This window comes from Diaphorina citri, unplaced genomic scaffold, assembly GCF_000475195.1.
Source record: "Diaphorina citri unplaced genomic scaffold, Diaci psyllid genome assembly version 1.1 scaffold792, whole genome shotgun sequence".
Lineage (NCBI taxonomy): Eukaryota > Metazoa > Arthropoda > Insecta > Hemiptera > Psyllidae > Diaphorina > Diaphorina citri.
In genome coordinates this window covers 34,164-53,686 of record NW_007378224.1, presented here as the reverse complement: position 1 = coordinate 53,686, position 19,523 = coordinate 34,164, and the positions used below count along the sequence as shown (strand labels likewise).

At 40.9% G+C, this 19,523-nt stretch overlaps 1 protein-coding gene and 2 pseudogenes across 1 annotated transcript in view; 1 reads left to right on the top strand and 2 right to left on the bottom strand.

The window, feature by feature from the left end:
• Nucleotides 1–201: 201 nt before the first annotated feature.
• Nucleotides 202–19,523, top strand: part of LOC103512108 (mucin-5AC) — a 23,893-nt gene continuing 4,571 nt past the window's right edge. The window contains 12 exon segments of the mRNA XM_026825682.1: nt 202–265; nt 3,764–4,021; nt 5,405–5,659; nt 5,822–6,116; nt 6,375–7,773; nt 7,896–8,331; nt 8,334–8,982; nt 10,383–10,689; nt 10,908–10,978; nt 11,289–11,503; nt 13,230–13,360; nt 14,234–14,395. Of these exon segments, the coding sequence (XP_026681483.1) occupies nt 202–265; nt 3,764–4,021; nt 5,405–5,659; nt 5,822–6,116; nt 6,375–7,773; nt 7,896–8,331; nt 8,334–8,982; nt 10,383–10,689; nt 10,908–10,978; nt 11,289–11,503; nt 13,230–13,360; nt 14,234–14,395 (4,242 nt within the window).
• On the bottom strand, nt 11,819–11,937 carry LOC113468616 (annotated as a pseudogene).
• Nucleotides 12,764–12,882, bottom strand: LOC113468615 (annotated as a pseudogene).

Here is a 19,523-nt window from a genome sequence, read left to right as displayed (position 1 = left end):
AACTCCACTGTGTGAGAGAAAATTACAGGAAGATGTTGAATGACGTGAAGAAAGGAGAGGAAGCAGACCTCTCCTACTCATTGTGTGTTAGGAACAGCACAATGGACGTAAAAGGTGAAATAGTCTGGAATTCTGGATACTTTATGTTTCAATATGAGTGCCCATTTGTGTCCATATTGATATGGCGAGCCCATCGACCAGATGTTACATCTGCAGATAGCTTCTGTCACTGGTGGAAAGTCCCAGGCGGATGATTCCAGCGGCTGTCTTTTCAGTGGACATTAACTACTGAACTGGCCCCCCCGGATGTGGGTTTACCTTAGGGCCAACCACCCGATGTAAACGCCCTGCGGGGCAAATTGTTGCGAAGCTCAGAACACGCCTCAAATCGGACTGAAAAGGTCTGTCACAATGCATGGAGGCGATCTAAATTAGAGAAGATCATCCACATACTTGAAGCTTAAAGCTCGAAAGGAACAAGAAGCAATTGTCATAAGAAGAAAGAAGATCTATGAAAGAATTGATTGCCATAGACCTGAGCTGTTCCCTCCTCAGTCGACACAAACTTCAGCTATTCTGCTAAAGTTTTAGACGAGGAGGGTTCAGCTCAAAGTTTATTGAGCTCGAGATTGAATTGATCTGAAGAATAAAATAAAAAAAAATCCTACCTACCTAAAAAATCCTCCATCAAACCTCTCTTAAAAAATATTTGGGGCCAGTCTTCAGCAAATCAATGCTTTCGCTGATAGTCGTTCTCAACTTCCCCTCTAGGGGGGCATTATTTTAAGTTGCCAACCCACACACAGTCTGTTAGTGGAATTAATGCTTGAGCAATAGTTGAGAACGTGTATTTTGTCCATATACACCTGTATAAATATGGGTGCAAGACCACCAGCTAAGGACCATACTGTACTAGTACATAAATATAAGGATTTATACTACTTATAGCTTCCCCTTATGAAAATCTGATCACACGCCACTGATTCGTGCTTATGTTCCTCTCATTGGTCAGAATAGATTGGATGAGTTTCGAGGGTTTCAGCTTCAGGAAAGATGGATAGGTCTGCGGTTTCCATGCTTTAACGCTGTGAAAGCAAGAGTCGGGAAGAGTGAAAAGTAGCTGCTAGCTGCCCTATTAGCAGAAGCATTAATGCCTGTCCCAAGGCAGCCTAGTTTTGTAAAAATTATAATTACCTACCTAATGTAGCTTGAGCTTGGAATGGAGCGCACCTGCCTTGTAAGCACTGAAGTCGCGAGTTCAATCTCTAATCGGGGCGAAATTTATCCTAAACAGATAAGGTTCGTTCCTGGAACGACCGACTTTCTCACATCCTGTCCTCCTTCTCTCTTCGATTTCAGGATGATAAGACTTCTGCCGTCAGTGAAAGCAAGAGTCGGGAAGAGTGAAAAGTAGCTGCTAGCTGCCCTATTAGCAGAAGCATTAATGCCTGTCCCAAGGCAGCCTAGTTATGTAAAATTATAATTACCTACCTAATGTAGCTTGAGCTTGGAATGGAGCGCACCTGCCTTGTAAGCGCTGAAGTCGCGAGTTCAATCTCTAATCGGGGCGAAATTTATCCTAAACAGATAAGGTTCGTTCCTGGAACGACCGGCTTTCTCATATCCTGTCCTCCTTCTCTCTTCGATTTCAGGATGATAAGACTTCTGCCGTCACCTGTCATAGTTGCTTCTATAAAACCTATAACTATTTTTTTTTCTTTCCTTCTTAAAAAAAAAAAAAAAAATCCTTTAGAAGTGGACTGTTGGTCGTGGGCGTGGGTGCTATATTGGGTTTAATTTTTGATGTGTTTAACGACAATTTTTCCGCTTTTTACTGTCACACCCGTCAAAACAGATTAGCCGGAGAGGAAAGAGGAGATAGAGGAGAGAGGAGTGCAAACATTTTTATTTATGACATAAAAAAAGTTATGGGGGTATGGGTATCCGAAAAGTAATTACGAGTCGTAATTTGGCCACAGTTGTCAGAAATAAAATGCTGTACATTCAGCAAAATTTATTTATTTTTGGGTGGTAGAGCTTTAGAAATAGGCAAATACATCGTACCCACCCAACTGATGGTCTTGTGTATGTAAAATCTATATTAGATATTAATGGATTTAGGTATTGAACTAATAAGTTTTTTTTTTCTTTCTGTACTAATAAGATCGAGCTCCAGGGAAATTGTGTTTTTGGCACATCCATCAAACAAAATATAGTGTATCTAAATCCAATGAAAATAAGTTGAAAATCCCTCTTGGTCATAGTTACAAAATAATATATTTTCCTCACCCTGATATGATGCTATTTATGGAAATCGCTGTCTAATTCACACCCCATATTTACAGAGTCAATCTGACGTCATCTGTCTTTTCCTTGGAAAGTCCTATACAACGAAACCTGTATAATACCACGCTATACATTTCTATACAACGAACAACCTGTATAATACCACGCTATACATTTCTATACAACACTTTATGAAGATGTTTATTGAACTTTGGTGTCCCAAACGACCTTGGCTCTAGGAACAACCTGTATAATACCACGCTACATTTCTATACAACACTTTATCAAGATGTTTATTGAACTTTGGTGTCCCAAACGACCTTGGCTGTAAGTAATGGTTATTCCTGCATCTTTAAGATGGACTTCAACCTACAAGCTCTTATTGTATTGCTGATGGATCATAAATAAAGATAAGAGGTTGACTAAGTATTCCAGGCACTGACTATTGGAACTAATTGCCTAGAATCCTAGATTGTGGCACTGTACCTACAAGATCTAAGTCGATATTGGTAGTCCTAGTCATAAGCACCTATCATGAAGAATATCTAGCAATTCTTAAAACTCGAAAATTCCCGCCCCCTCCTCCTAGGTATTAAACTCAGTTTTAAGCTGATAATACTATAATACCTACCTAATTGAATTGTATGATGGTACCTACCTAGTCAGTGGTCACCTAACCTATAATAGGTATTTCACTGTCACATTTTGGCTAGGAATGGGGCGGTGCCACGGTCTTTAACATACCTGTAGGTAGGTACTCTTTTGCATAATAGGTAGGTGTAGCTATCCATCTAGGTCTTTTGCACATATACATATAGGTACCTACATGGCTAGATACCTATCCATCCTCTTTCCAACCGGGTACACGTCGCGTCGTATTGCATTGCTTCGTGCATTCTATGTCTCTACTTTCTATTTCTACATAGGACCTAAATCTAACCGCGACTCCCTCAGAATTTATTTTCAAGTTCGTTATAATTTCTTATTTGAGTTGGGTACGTTTTGTCTACGCTGTGTTTGTCTTTATACATTCTATTTAGTTATATTTCTATAGCAGACCTCATTTCCATATTTACACGAGCGCTGATGCCTTCCCATTCTTGTTGTCACTTGAAATTCATGTCGCATAGTTTGTGAATGTTGATGGGGTACAGAAGCTACCGCAATAAATAATATCGATCCTCAAGTGTATCTCCATTGCACCTTCTCCGTCACTGAAGCTTTGTTTGCGGCGAATATTACGACAAAATACTCACAAAATCAATTATCTACCGCAATAAATAATATCGATCCTCAAGTGTATCTCCATTGCACCTTCTCCGTCACTGAAGCTTTGTTTGCGGCGAATATTACGACTAAATACTCACAAAAACAACTATAAATAGCTGAAACCATAAGATCCTCATTATGTGCCTTATGCAGGAAGTTTACTTTAGAAAATCACTCATAATTTGTTTTTCTCTTCTTGTGTTCACAGGGCAACAAGAGTTCTTCTTCAGTAATGCGGCTCAACGGGCTCAATTCCTGCAGCAGCAACAACAACAGCTGCAGGCAGCACCATCCCCTCAGCCGCAACAATTCTCAAACTTCTTCCAGCCCATAAACTCTGGACCATTCTCACCCTTTCGACCACAAGACATATCATCTAGTAGTCAACCACAGTTTCAAAGCTTCCAGCAAACTTTTCCTTCCCAACCAACAGCATTTCAACTACCACCACTTCAAAGCTCTGTACCAACAAATAGATTAGCCGGAGAGGAAAGAGGAGATAGAGGAGAGAGGAGTGCAAACATTTTTATTTATGACATAAAAAAAGTTATGGGGGTATGGGCATCCGAAAAGTAATTACGAGTCGTAATTTGGCCAGAGTTGTTATGTCAGAGATAAAATGCTGTACATTCAGCAAAGTTTATTTTTGGGTGGTAGAGCTTTAGAAATAGGTAAATACATCGTACCCACCCAACTGATGGTCTTATGTATGTAAAATCTATAATTAGATATTAATGGATTTCGGTATTGAATTAATAAGTTTTTTTTTCTTTACTAATAAGATCGAGCTCCAGGGAAATTGTGTTTTTGGTACATCCATCAAACAAAATATAGTGTATCTAAATCCAATGAAAATAAGTTGAAAATCCCTCTTGGTCATAGTTACAAAATAATATATTTTCCTCACCCTCTGATATGATGCTATTTACGGAAATCGCTGTCTAATTCACACCCCATATTTACAGAGTCAATCTGACGTCATCTGATGTCTTTTCCTTGGAAAGTCCCCTGAGGAAATACTTGACTGAAAGTAGGTTCTAAATAAAATGAAATTGAAAAATATTAAGGAGAAAAAAATCAATTTATTTTCTGCGAAATTCTAAAATTAGAATTTTAAATTATATCTACCTACATTAAATACCCAGTATCCACCTTCGTATTAGTGTTGTTCTTTTCCGTTTTCAATTTAAAAGACTTACTTGGAAATAAAGGAAAAAACGCAGGAAAATGGGAAATATGATTTCTTTTTCAATTTTCCAATGTTAAATTATTATTACTGCGAAATATTTTTCTCTGAAAAAAAAAAAAAGTAAGGAAAGGCATTAGGGCCTTGATGAAAATTTATTACTGTACCAGCTTTTTTTGACGAACTTTTATGTCCTTCCGTTGCCTTTCTATGTATTTCAGTAGATGAAAGAATTGGGTTCCATGTTTCAAAGCGGTGACTTTTCTTTGAATTTGTCAGTACCTCTACCTAGGTATGTGTGTCAGTCTGAACCATAAGTCCATTAATTTGGTTCTTATTCGTTCTCAATCCCAATAGTCTGTTTTTCCCAAATCTAGATCAAGTTAGTCCGTATGTTGTTTTATCATAAAGTAAATAGGAAAATATTCTCAGCAGAATTCTACAAGATTTCTCCGACAGTTGAAATGTTTATCTATTTATTCGTCCTAATTCAATATCTTTATACTCTTCCTCTCATTCTTTATCTTTGCTGGTGTGATGGTACTCCAAAACAATGTTGTATCGTTTATGACTATACTTATAGACATAAACGTAGATATTAATTTGATTTGCCATCAGATTTAGGTCGGTAGAAATCTGATGTTCTATAGAAGTACGTAGAACCAACAAATAATCAAAACTTCAACTTTATTACTTCTTCTAGAGCTTCTCCACCTGCACCACAGACTTTTCAACCCATTAAACCACAAACGAGCTTTCAACCATCAAGTAATTTTAGGCAGCAAAAGCAACAACAGCAACAGCCTTTCTCCAGTGTGCCTACAGCTACTCGTGGTGATTCCAGGTTTCAGTTTACTCCATTTTCTTCAGGAGAAACTCAACCTCAACCTCCACGACCAACTTTTCAAAATAATGTACCCGTCTCTACAAGTAATTTTAGGCAGCAAAAGCAACAACAGCAACAGCCTTTCTCCAGTGTGCCTACAGCTACTCGTGGTGATTCCAGGTTTCAGTTCACTCCATTTTCTTCAGGAGAAACTCAACCTCAACCTCCACGACCAACTTTTCAAAATAATGCACCCGTCTCCTCATTTCAAAGTCCTCAAGCTTTTTCAGAAGTTTTTCACGACGACACTCCTAAGCAACAGTTTAATGGCTTTGTCAATAATGAGCAACATAAAGATAATATAGATGATTTTATTCCTCAAAGTCGGTGGAGAAATACAAAAGCCAATACAGAAGTTGATACTAACAGACTTCAAAGGAAACCTCAGCCTGCTCCAAGAGCACCAAGTCCTCCCCAAGCCCGAATTCCAAATTTTCCATCAGATGAGGAAAATGATAGTAACGATTCTAACTCTCTTGGTCAACCAAACTCAGATTATGATGAGTCCCCAACCTTCTTCAAGCAACCTCAAACACAGACTATCAAGCAAAATAACTTCATAAGAAATGGACCTGTAGTTGAACCAAAGAAAGAAAACCTTTCACCTAAAACGAGGTTTGAAATTTCTACCTATAGACCTCAACATCAGTTTATACCAAGAGGATCTATAGAAGATGAAAATGAAGAGGAGGAAGAACTAGAAAATGGAGAGGATGAAGAAGAATATATTGATGAACCAGTCAAGAACTCAGATTATGATAAGTCCCCAACCTTCTTCAAGCAACCTCAAACACAAACTATTAAGCAAAATAGCTTCACAAGAAATGGACCTGTAGTTGAACCAAAGAAAGAAAACCTTTCACCTAAAACGAGGTTTGAGATTTCTACCTATAGACCTCAACATCAGTTTATACCGAGAGAATCTATAGAAGATGAAAATGAAGAGGAGGAAGAATTAGAAAATGGAGAGGATGAAGAAGAATATATTGATGAACCAGTCAAACCCTCTGAACCAGTAAGGACAACACAAGCAGTACGACCTGATTCTAGGTATCGACCAACAACTTATTCACCACCTTCATTTTCTAAAGCGCGATTTATCAATAACCAGAGTAATAGGCAAAATAGCAATAGACAAGAACTTAGCCAAAGTAACAGAGAAAATATTGGCAATAAGCAAGAAAGTTTATTGACTTCAGAACCCGAAGTTACTACTTTCCGACAAAAACCTTTGAAAAATATAGCTACAAACACCATAAATAAGGAGAGCTCGCGAACTAATTCTACGGTTATTCCGATTACTCTCAAAAATAAATTCAAAATAACGGGACCAATTGGAGCTGTAAAAAATAATTCCACCTTTGATGTGGTGGTTATGAATAAAGATCACAGCTTTGTAGCTGAAGACAACTTTAAAGGTTTCGTCGATAGTGCCTCAATTGACGTCACTGATGTACCTCACGTAGCTGCTGGAGAACCAAATGCTTCAGATGAAGAATCTGGTGGTTTACAAGTAGCAGTTGAACCATCCAGCACAACTAGGAAAACTCTTGCTACTTCAACTACTCCATCACCAAGTTTCTCCACAGTAACTGCAACAAGTGTTTCCAACAAACCTGTTACTTCAACCACACATAGGCAGAAAACAAAATCTGGTGGTTTACAAGTAGCAGTTGAACCATCCAGCACAACTAGGAAAACTCTTGCTACTTCAACTACTCCATCACCAAGTTTCTCTACAGTAACAGCAACAAGCGTTTCCAACAAACCTGTAACTTCAACCACCCATAGGCAGAAAACACCGACATCCGTCAGCCCTCCTAACAATGCAGAAAACCCTACGTCAACTGAAAGTTGGGTTATCGTAGCATCTGTCCAAACAAGCAGAAGTGTGTCTGGAGCCAGGTTTATACCATCTGGTGCAGTTAAACAAGAAGAACAACCAAAACCTCTTGCACCCAAAAGCAAGGAAAGTGAAAGTGAGGATGAATTAGAAAAGACAACATTGAGCAGGAACTCATCCTCAACAGAAAGTATTATTGATAAGTTAGATCGTGTTCAGTCAGAACTATCAAGTGGCATTTTAACAGGAGGCTTTAATCCATCAAAAACAGATGACAAATTTGATCTGGATTTGCCAGAAAAAATGACAAGTGAGACTGTGACTACCACTACAACTACCACACCAGAGCCTACTTCTTCTGAGGAACCATCATCTACATCCAAATTTGTACCATCATCAAAAAGATTTACAATTTGCCAGAAAAAATGACAAGTGAGACTGTGACTACCACTACAACTACCACACCAGAGCCTACTTCTTCTGAGGAACCATCATCTACCTCCAAATTTGTACCATCATCAAAAAGATTCACAACAAGTAAACCCAGTAGTAAACCTACAGGAAAAACTTCTTTGAAAGATAGTATCCAGTTTGAAGAAGACTTGGTCGGACTCTTGCCCGCTGGGTACAAACAAAGAACTTTCACAAAGAAAAGCACTACGACAACAACGACGACCTCTACATCAGCTCCTAGTTCTGAAGCTCCTGAAACAACAACACCAAAGCCCAGTACTACTACTCGGTCACTCATACCTAAACTTAAACCGAAATTTAACAATAAAACTCCAGCACCTACCTCAGCACCCGAAAAATCCGATTCCAGTTCTGCGAAGCCAGTTCTGGAGAGCATTTTAAACAAAATCTCACAAAGAAAAGCACTACGACAACAACGACGACCTCTACATCAGCTCCTAGTTCTGAAGCTCCTGAAACAACAACACCAAAGCCCAGCACTACTACTCGGTCACTAATACCTAAACTTAAACCGAAATTTAACAATAAAACTCCAGGATCTACCTCAGCACCCGAAAAATCCGATTCCAGTTCTGCGAAGCCAGTTCTGGAGAGCATTTTAAACAAAATTAAATTTGAAGAACCAGAAGATATTAGTAAATTTTTACCTCCTGGATTCAAACCCGAAGACGCTACAGAAGGAACCACAAAGAAAACCTTCACTAAACCAAGTGCCAAACCAGTCGATATTGGCAAATTGAAGAATATTAAATTTGAAGAACCTGCCGATATTAGTAAATTTTTACCGCCTGGATTCAAGCCAACTGAAGAACCTAAAACAGAAGAAACTGTAAAGAAAACGAGCATAAGCAGTGTGAACGAATCTCCTGATAGCAGCACCGCCTCCAATGAAGATGTCAGCTCTACCGCCTCTCCTCCTTCCAAAGTTGTGTTTCCCAGCAAGCCAGGATCTTCACCTGCTACTCGGAAGAACGGAACTACGAGTGCAAAATCTCCAAGCAAAGGAGGCACTTTGATAGTGCAGCCCAAGATTCAAATTTTTTTTTTTTTTTTTTTTTTTTTTTTTTTTTTTTTTTTTTTTTTTTTTCTCTACACTTGATCTCGATCTCGATTGTAATTTAGAGCAATTCAAATGCTTCTTATGGTACAGGATTCCTTACTTCCTCTCATACTACCGTTCCTGAAGTTAGGTAGGTGAGTAGCTATGTAGATGGGTGACCTGTCTTGGACCATTTTGCATAGGTACGGTATGCAGGGCTCCCGAACCGTAGGGGTCTAATGAGGGATATTCAGGTACATAATTATGTCGTTGTACCCTACTTCCTGAGATGGACTTTCAGTCCCATTCAGTTACCCTCAAAATGAGCCATTGTTATTGTCTGTGGCTTGACACGGCTGGTTTTGTCTCAGTTTTACGTCCTCCAGAGAGACGGTTGCATAGGTACATAGCTACTTAACTTACCTTGATAGGTAGGAGAATAGAATGTTTATTTGGGTAGATAGTAAGTATACCTACCTACTCTGTTTGTCGTGTTGAGAATGTTGAGATACAGGATTGAAAATTCTCTGCACCTATTTTTCGACATGTCATGTTGAGCAAAACTGCCCTTTTGGAGACTTCAAGACAACAGAAAATGAAATTGAAATTCTGAATATGAATCACTCCGTATATGAGACGACGCTAAATTGAACAACCTGTATAATACCACGCTACATTTCTATACAACGAACAACCTGTATAATACCACGCTACATTTCTATACAACACTTTATCAAGATGTTTATTGAACTTTGGTGTCCCAAACGACCTTGGCTCTAGGTAATGGTTATTCCAGCATCTTTAAGATGGACTTCAACCTACAAGCTCTTATTGTATTGCTGATGGATCATAAATAAAGATAATATATGAGGTTGACTAAGTATTCCAGGCACTGACTATTGGAACTAATTGCCTAGAATCCTAGATTGTGGCACTGTACCTACATGATCTAAGTCGATATTGGTAGTCCTAGTCATAAGCAAGATCTAGCAATTCTTTAAACTCGAAAATTCCCGCCCCCTCCTCGTATTAAACTCAGTTTTAAGCTGATAATACTATAATACCTACCTAATTGAATTGTATGATGGTACCTACCTAGTCAGTGTTCACCTAACCTATAATAGGTATTTCACTGAATGGGACGGTGCCACGCTCTTTAACACACCTGTAGGTAGGTACTCTTTTGCATAATAGATAGGTGTAGCTATCCATCTAGGTCTTTTGCACATATACATATAGGTACCTACATGGCTAGAAACCTAACTATCCTCTTTCCAACCGGGTACACGTCGCGTCGTATTGCATTGCGTCGTGCATTCTATGTCTCTACTTTCTATTTCTACTTAGGAATTAGATTATAGACTGATAAAAACTTATGATGCAAATTTCATATTTCCAGAGCCACCACCGAGTTCATGGGCTGGCCTTCGCCCCCAACTTCAACCATTTCCATCGAAGAATTGCTGAGAGCTGCTAAGGCCTCGGCAACATCGACTGAGAGTGCCGAAGGTGCAGCTGCTTCATCCACTTCAACCACAACCACAACAACGACCACTACGCCAGCACCAACCACGCCTGGATATTGTACGACAGATTGTGAACTGGCAGCAACAATCAAACTGGTTGGTGGAGCCAAATGGGTGCCTGAACTTCTCGACCACAATACGAAAGAGTGGCAAACCCTTGCCAATGAAGTTGAACAACAGGTAAAGAAATTGTAACATTGGCAACGCTTTTCTGCACGCCTTGATTACCCTTAAGAGGCTACTCATTTCTTTAGGAGTAATTATACATATACATAATTTCTTTAGGAGTAGTTATTAGTACCTATACATAACAAATGTCCATCCAAGTATCTGACAAAACAGTGTATCAAACGTTGTTTTATAGGGTGTTATTCTGATGTTTTTCATTAATGTTTCAGTTGGATACAATCTACAGCAGTTCTTCATCGCTCAACAGATGGTACAAGAAAATCAGGATTGACGCTTTCAGGTAAAAGCATAATGATAAAGCAAAGAACATAGCAAAGAACAAAGCAAAGAACATAGACAATAGTAGCCAGTCTAGTGAGCTTGGCAGGTAGAGCGTCTGCCTTGTGAACGGTAGGCCGCGGGTTCGATTCCGCGCGGGGCGGATTTTATCCTGAACGGATAATGTTCGTTCTCGGAACGGCTGGCTTTCTCCTATCCTGTGTTAATTCTCTCTTCGATTTCGGGACGATAAGCTTCATGGGCTGAGTCAGCCCTAAACTAGTCAGCACTAAACTACAATAAAACAACTAATGTCATTATTTTGTTTACAGTCCTGGCAGTGTACTGGTAGACTATTTCGTTGAGCTGAGTGAGCTTGGTAGAACCGTGAGCACAGCTGATATGAAGCGTCTGTTCCACGAGAGTCTACTCCAGAGCACGGTCAATAGTGAGGCCCTCACTTCGCAGCCCGCCTCACAGCAGTCGGACTACTCCAAACTCAAACTGGGAACGTTCGATGTGGACCCCAAGTTCACTGATTTTGTGGGTAAGTAAAGGCGCTATTGCTTTAGGGCAGGGATGGTCGTCAGTCGCGAGCTACCGGTAGCTCGCGAGAGGTTTTCTGGTAGCTCGCAGACTGTCACACAAGTTGAGAGTTGAGAGCAACACTTTTGGGAAACAAAAATTTAGGTCGTTACATCGTAAATTTTAGTTCCCAAACTAGATAGGTACAGGGATTCAACGTCACTCTTAAAAAAAAAACAGGTCTTCTCGTGACGGGGATTTCACCCACCATGCGGCGACAAGCTACGGGCCTCCTCAATTTAACCTCATCCAGCCTGAGTGGAGGCTGGAGCCGGGAACCCAGCAGCACTGGAATTCCCCAGATGGTCATACATCCAGATACTAACCACGCACAACGTTGCTTAACTTCAGTGATCCGTGGGGAACTGGTGCATTCAACGTGCTATCGCCGCTGGTTTACTAGGTACTTACTCCGCGTGTGTGGACCACTTAAAAGATCCCCCCAGAAACTACTGTTTGGATTATTGGGGTCTTCATTGGGCCTGTGGTGCTGTAGGAGTTGTTTCACCTTCAGTAAAAGACGGCACAGCCTACTTCTTCATCTGTGTCCACACATAGTCGACACCGCGCCGTCGATCGACGATGTAAATCTATGTTGTCGAGGCAGTGTAAGGTTTCAGTCGACATCGATCGACTCCGCCGAATATGTGTGAACTTGTGAACACAGCTTTAGACCACACGATACAAAATCCCACCACACAAAAAAAACACACACACACACACCCATCACACACACCACAACATCCACACCACACACACACCCACACCACACACACACCCACACCACACACACACACCCACACCACACACACACCCACACCACACACACCCACCCACATCACACACACACCCACACCACACACACACGCATAACACACACTATTGTTTTCCCTCTAACTAGTACTTACCACTACACAGAATCCATAGTGCCAGAGTTGACTGCGCTGTTGAGGTGATCTCCAGGACTGGGTCAGGGTTACTGCAGAAAGTTCCAACACATCTTGGCTTTGCGGAATGATCACCCATGGATAAAGATGTATTCAGCCAGGCACGGGACACAGATGTAATCACCTGGAAAGAAAAATAACAAAAATTAGATACTTAAATATCGTAAAACTCACCCTCTGACTGAAAATGACACAGAATTGGGAACCATGCGGCGACAAGCTACGGGCCTCCTCAATTTAACCTCATCCAGCCTGAGTGGAGGCTGGAGCCGGGAACCCAGCAGCACTGGAATTCCCCAGATGGTCATACATCCAGATACTAACCACGCACAACGTTGCTTAACTTCAGTGATCCGTGGGGAACTGGTGCATTCAACGTGCTATCGCCGCTGGTTTACTAGGTACTTACTCCGCGTGTGTGGACCACTTAAAAGATCCCCCCAGAAACTACTGTTTGGATTATTGGGGTCTTCATTGGGCCTGTGGTGCTGTAGGAGTTGTTTCACCTTCAGTAAAAGACGGCACAGCCTACTTCTTCATCTGTGTCCACACATAGTCGACACCGCGCCGTCGATCGACGATGTAAATCTATGTTGTCGAGGCAGTGTACGGTTTCAGTCGACATCGATCGACTCCGCCGAATATGTGTGAACTTGTGAACACAGCTTTAGACCACACGATACAAAATTGAGACTACTATTTCACTTTACTTTAACCTTTAACGATTGATTCGTGTTACAGTTTTGAAGAAACCTCAAGTTCCAGTTGTGGGAATGGCAGAACAAGATAGTCTACTGCCACAATGGGCCATAGCCGTAATAGTCATTGGTTTGGCATCCCTCTTGTTTGTGCTCATCTTCGGTATTACTGTGGTAAGTTTCAAGCATCAAGTAAGTACCTAATTCTGAAACAAATAAAACAAAATAAAAATAGGAACAAAATTCTTGATATAACCCATGTTTTTGTCAAGACTAATGGAATCTTGGAAAGGCTGTACTGAGTTCTAATCTTCTAATCCTACCAAGATGATTGAGAAAGAAATAAAGTAAAGAGTTAGGATGAACGGAAGAAAGAAAAGTGCCCCATACACTGACAGTAAAGAAAATTGAATAAAGTAGCTGACGCAGTGAAGCAGACTTTATCTACAAAATAACGTGTGTAGAACCTTGAATTGTAAGTCGTAAAGTTGAGATTATGATGCTGTTAGTACTCTGCTAGGCTGAAATTATTACTCCTCGTAAAAGGGAAATAAATTTTATGAAATAGAACGAGAGAGGTAGGGGGTGAGTGAGAGAGAGGAGGCGAGGGATGGAGGTAAGGAGAGAAAGAGGGAGGGAAGGAGAGAGAGAGAGAGAGAGCGAAAAATCACCCAGGAAGTTGTGGATTTGAACTTTAAATTCCAGCAGAAACATGGAATTTCGCCTTCATTTAATTGTGAATTTACCCTTCGTCACTTCAACCTAATCCGCTTATTTGGTACTTGTTGCGCTAGACTACGGGTTCGATTCCCGCCCGGGGCGGATTTCGTCCTGAGTGGATAATGTTCGTTTTCGGAACGGCTTGCTTTCTCCTATCCTGTCTTTCTTCTCTCTTCGGTTCCGGGACGATAAGACCTTGGCAATTATAGTTTCCTCTATCAAACCTAAAAAAAAACTTGTGTTGATAGGTGGGTTGGGATACCTACCTGTTGGGGTAATTTATTGAATAGGTATTCAATCTCATGGTATCTCCTCTTCTCCTTCCAGCTGGTCAGTAGACACAAACACTCGAAGAAGCAACCCTCTCCTCTGACGGAGGACATGTTGCACGAGCTCAACAAGAACCATATGGGAGGCGGACATGACAACTATGGCGCCGAAGATCTCTACAATATGGAGGATGTGTGGAATGACAAGCCTGTCAAGAAGGTAAAGTTCACAGCTTAGGATTTGACTTCCGAGACAGACTTGGTTGGTAGTGCGTCTGCCTTGTAAGAGCTAGTAAACAAACAGGGAGGATACCAGCCTGAAATATCCCTTGCTGAAGAAATAGCGAAGGTTGATTCCGAAGGGCATCCATTCGTAAAAATTTTGTAGCCAAAACCAAATATCGACGTCGTCAGCCTAGATAGCTTGGTTGGTAGTGCGTCTGCCTTGTAAGCGCTAGGCTGCTGGTTCGATTCCCGCCCGGGGCGGATTTTATCCTGAACGGATAAGGTTTGTTCTCAGAACGGCTGGCTTTCATTTATCATGTCTTCTTTCTATCTTCGATTTCGGGACGATAAGACATATCCCTTGCTGAAGAAATAGCGAAGGTTGATTCCGAAGGGCATCCATTCGTAAAAATTTTGTAGCCAAAACCAAATATCGACGTCGCAGCCTAGATAGCTTGGTTGGTAGTGCGTCTGCCTTGTAAGCGCTAGGCTGCGGGTTAGATTCCCGCCGGGGGCAGATTTTATCCTGAACGGATAATATTTGCCTTGTAAGCCCTAGGCCACAGGTTCGATTCCCGCCGGGGGCGGATTTTATCCTGAACGGTTAAGGTTTGTTCTCAGAACGGCTGGCTTTCATTTATCATGTCTTCTTTCTATCTTCGATTTCGGGACGATAAGAGCTTAGCAGTTAACAGTTCCCTCTGTCAAACCTCTAAAATAATAATACTAAAACTCACGAGACAGCTTGGCATTGCAGGGTAGTCACAACAGTCGAGATAATCCAAATAGGAAACACAGCAACTATTTTTGAACCATTGGGTACCTGTGAACAAAAGATTATAGAGAAAGATTAATTAATACTTGGACACATAAAATTAAAAATGATGTATAAAGCGTTGAAAATTGGGCCTGTGGTGCTGTAGGAGTTGTTTCACCTTCAGTAAAAGACGGCACAGCCTACTTCTTCATCTGTGTCCACACATAGTCGACAACGCGCCGTCGATCGACGATGTAAATCTATGTTGTCGAGGCAGTGTACGGTTTCAGTCGACATCGATCGACTCCGCCGAATATGTGTGAACTTGTGAACACAGCTTTAGACCACACGATACAAAAGTGAGACTACTATTTCACTTTACTTTAACCTTTAACGATTGATTCGTGTTACAGTTTTGAAGAAACCTCAAGTTCCAGTTGTGGGAATGGCAGAACAAGATAGTCTACTGCCACAATGGGCCATAGCCGTAATAGTCATTGGTTTGGCATCCCTCTTGTTTGTGCTCATCTTCGGTATTACTGTGGTAAGTTTCAAGCATCAAGTAAGTACCTAATTATGAAACAAATAAAACAAAATAAAAATAGGAACAAAATTCTTGATATAACCCATGTTTTTGTCAAGACTAATGGAATCTTGGAAAGGCTGTACTGAGTTCTAATCTTCTAATCCTACCAAGATGATTGAGAAAGAAATAAAGTAAAGAGTTAGGATGAACGGAAGAAAGAAAAGTGCCCCATACACTGACAGTAAAGAAAATTGAATAAAGTAGCTGACGCAGTGAAGCAGACTTTATCTACAAAATAACGTGTGTAGAACCTTGAATTGTAAGTCGTAAAGTTGAGATTATGATGCTGTTAGTACTCTGCTAGGCTGAAATTATTACTCCTCGTAAAAGGGAAATAAATTTTATGAAATAGAACGAGAGAGGTAGGGGGTGAGTGAGAGAGAGGAGGCGAGGGATGGAGGTAAGGAGAGAAAGAGGGAGGGAAGGAGAGAGAGAGAGAGAGAGCGAAAAATCACCCAGGAAGTTGTGGATTTGAACTTTAAATTCCAGCAGAAACATGGAATTTCGCCTTCATTTAATTGTGAATTTACCCTTCGTCACTTCAACCTAATCCGCTTATTTGTTACTTGTTGCGCTAGGCCACGGGTTCGATTCCCGCCCGGGGCGGATTTCATCCTGAATGGATAATGTTCGTTCTCGGAACGGCTTGCTTTCTCCTATCCTGTCTTTCTTCTCAAGCAAGAAAGTTTATTGACTTCAGAACCCGAAGTTACTACTTTCCGACAAAAACCTTTGAAAAATATAGCTACAAACACCATAAATAAGGAGAGCTCGCGAACTAATTCTACGGTTATTCCGATTACTCTCAAAAATAAATTCAAAATAACGGGACCAATTGGAGCTGTAAAAAATAATTCCACCTTTGATGTGGTGGTTATGAATAAAGATCACAGCTTTGTAGCTGAAGACAACTTTAAAGGTTTCGTCGATAGTGCCTCAATTGACGTCACTGATGTACCTCACGTAGCTGCTGGAGAACCAAATGCTTCAGATGAAGAATCTGGTGGTTTACAAGTAGCAGTTGAACCATCCAGCACAACTAGGAAAACTCTTGCTACTTCAACTACTCCATCACCAAGTTTCTCTACAGTAACAGCAACAAGCGTTTCCAACAAACCTGTAACTTCAACCACCCATAGGCAGAAAACACCGACATCCGTCAGCCCTCCTAACAATGCAGAAAACCCTACGTCAACTGAAAGTTGGGTTATCGTAGCATCTGTCCAAACAAGCAGAAGTGTGTCTGGAGCCAGGTTTATACCATCTGGTGCAGTTAAACAAGAAGAACAACCAAAACCTCTTGCACCCAAAAGCAAGGAAAGTGAAAGTGAGGATGAATTAGAAAAGACAACATTGAGCAGGAACTCATCCTCAACAGAAAGTATTATTGATAAGTTAGATCGTGTTCAGTCAGAACTATCAAGTGGCATTTTAACAGGAGGCTTTAATCCATCAAAAACAGATGACAAATTTGATCTGGATTTGCCAGAAAAAATGACAAGTGAGACTGTGACTACCACTACAACTACCACACCAGAGCCTACTTCTTCTGAGGAACCATCATCTACATCCAAATTTGTACCATCATCAAAAAGATTTACAACAACAAGTAAACCCAGTAGTAAACCTACAGGAAAAACTTCTTTGAAAGATAGTATCCAGTTTGAAGAAGACTTGGTCGGACTCTTGCCCGCTGGGTACAAACAAAGAACTTTCACAAAGAAAAGCACTACGACAACAACGACGACCTCTACATCAGCTCCTAGTTCTGAAGCTCCTGAAACAACAACACCAAAGCCCAGCACTACTACTCGGTCACTAATACCTAAACTTAAACCGAAATTTAACAATAAAACTCCAGGATCTACCTCAGCACCCGAAAAATCCGATTCCAGTTCTGCGAAGCCAGTTCTGGAGAGCATTTTAAACAAAATTAAATTTGAAGAACCAGAAGATATTAGTAAATTTTTACCTCCTGGATTCAAACCCGAAGACGCTACAGAAGGAACCACAAAGAAAACCTTCACCAAACCAAGTGCCAAACCAGTCGATATTGGCAAATTGAAGAATATTAAATTTGAAGAACCTGCCGATATTAGTAAATTTTTACCGCCTGGATTCAAACCAACTGAAGAACCTAAAACAGAAGAAACTGTAAAGAAAACGAGCGTAAGCAATGTGAACGAATCTCCTGATAGCAGCACGGCCTCCAATGAAGATGTCAGCTCTACCGCCTCGCCTTCTTCCAAAGTTGTGTTTCCCAGCAAGCCAGGATCTTCACCGGCTACCCGGAAGAACGGAACTACGAGTGCAAAATCTCCAAGCAAAGGAGGCACTTTGATAGTGCAGCCAAGTCGAGATAATCCAAATAGGAAACACAGCAACTATTTTTGAACCATTGGGTACCTGTGAACAAAAGATTATAGAGAAAGATTAATTACTACTTGGACACATAAAAAATTAAAAATGATGTATAAAGCGTTGAAATCAGCTGTTTCGGACTCATTAGACCTCATCAGCTAGCCATAGCCCGAAATGTAACTTAGCCATAACTATGTTACAAAACACTTCAAGGGCAGACTAGGACAGCTGTTTACAACGTACTGTAGAAACGTCAATTCACCTTTTGGAATAGTAAACTGCCGCTTTACAGAAGTTTAGAACAACCGCCACCAAAACCTGGGTTATCAATTGCCTGACAGAATTTTGCAGGTGCCTGTCAGACAACTGTGAACTCAGACATTAGTAACCTGAAAGAGAAACCCCCCTGTCCCACCAATAGGTAGTGTACTTTAGTGTTATACCCCCGCCATAGGACAATACTGATTTTAATATACAAAATATCAATATTGACCTTCTGATGGGAGTTATAACGCCAAGTACTTACCTATTCCCCACCCAATGCTCACAGTGTTTGAGCCTCACACTCTCAGACATTAGTAACCTGAAAGAGAAACCCCCCTGTCCCACCAATAGGTAGTGTACTTTAGTGTTATACCCCCGCCATAGGACAATATTGATTTTAATATACAAAATATCAATATTGACCTACTGATGGGAGTTATAACGCCAAGTACTTACCTATTCCCCACCCAATGCTCACAGTGTTTGAGCCTCACACTCTCTGGTCACTTTTCTCACATTTTAATCATATTGGGTTTACTCGCATGTAGAACCTGAAAAGAAAACGGATTAGTGACATCCTACAAAGCCCTAACAAGTCCCTACAGGCCCTAACAAGTCCCTACAAGCCCTACACAACCTGAAAGAAAAAATGGATTAATTCAACACACAAAACGCAAACGAGGTCAATGGAAGAAGAACCATTTCCTACAAAATGGTCCTTATTTCAAAGACCTCCTCTAACACATACGAGTAAACCCAATTTCAACCTCTTTCACGCAAATTCTCCTCGAAATAAGGCCATACACACACCCGCCACCAAACATTTATCCTACTGTTATTCCTGTTGAGATGATGTTCAAGGGGTCCGGGGTTACTGCAGAGTAGAAGATCCAAGTGACGAGAAGTGCCTGTACTGAATGAACTGGATGTCTCACGGTAGCTCAGCATTGCGGAATGGTCGTCCTTGGGTAAATCAGACGTCATTACCTAAAAAGAAAGAGAAAAGGACACATATTAGGCAAATATATCATTATACTAGTGGTTGACCCGTCCTTTGTACGGGACCACCACACACACACCCACCACACACCCACACCCACCACACACCCACACCACACACACACACACACCACACACACCACACACAGATCGGAA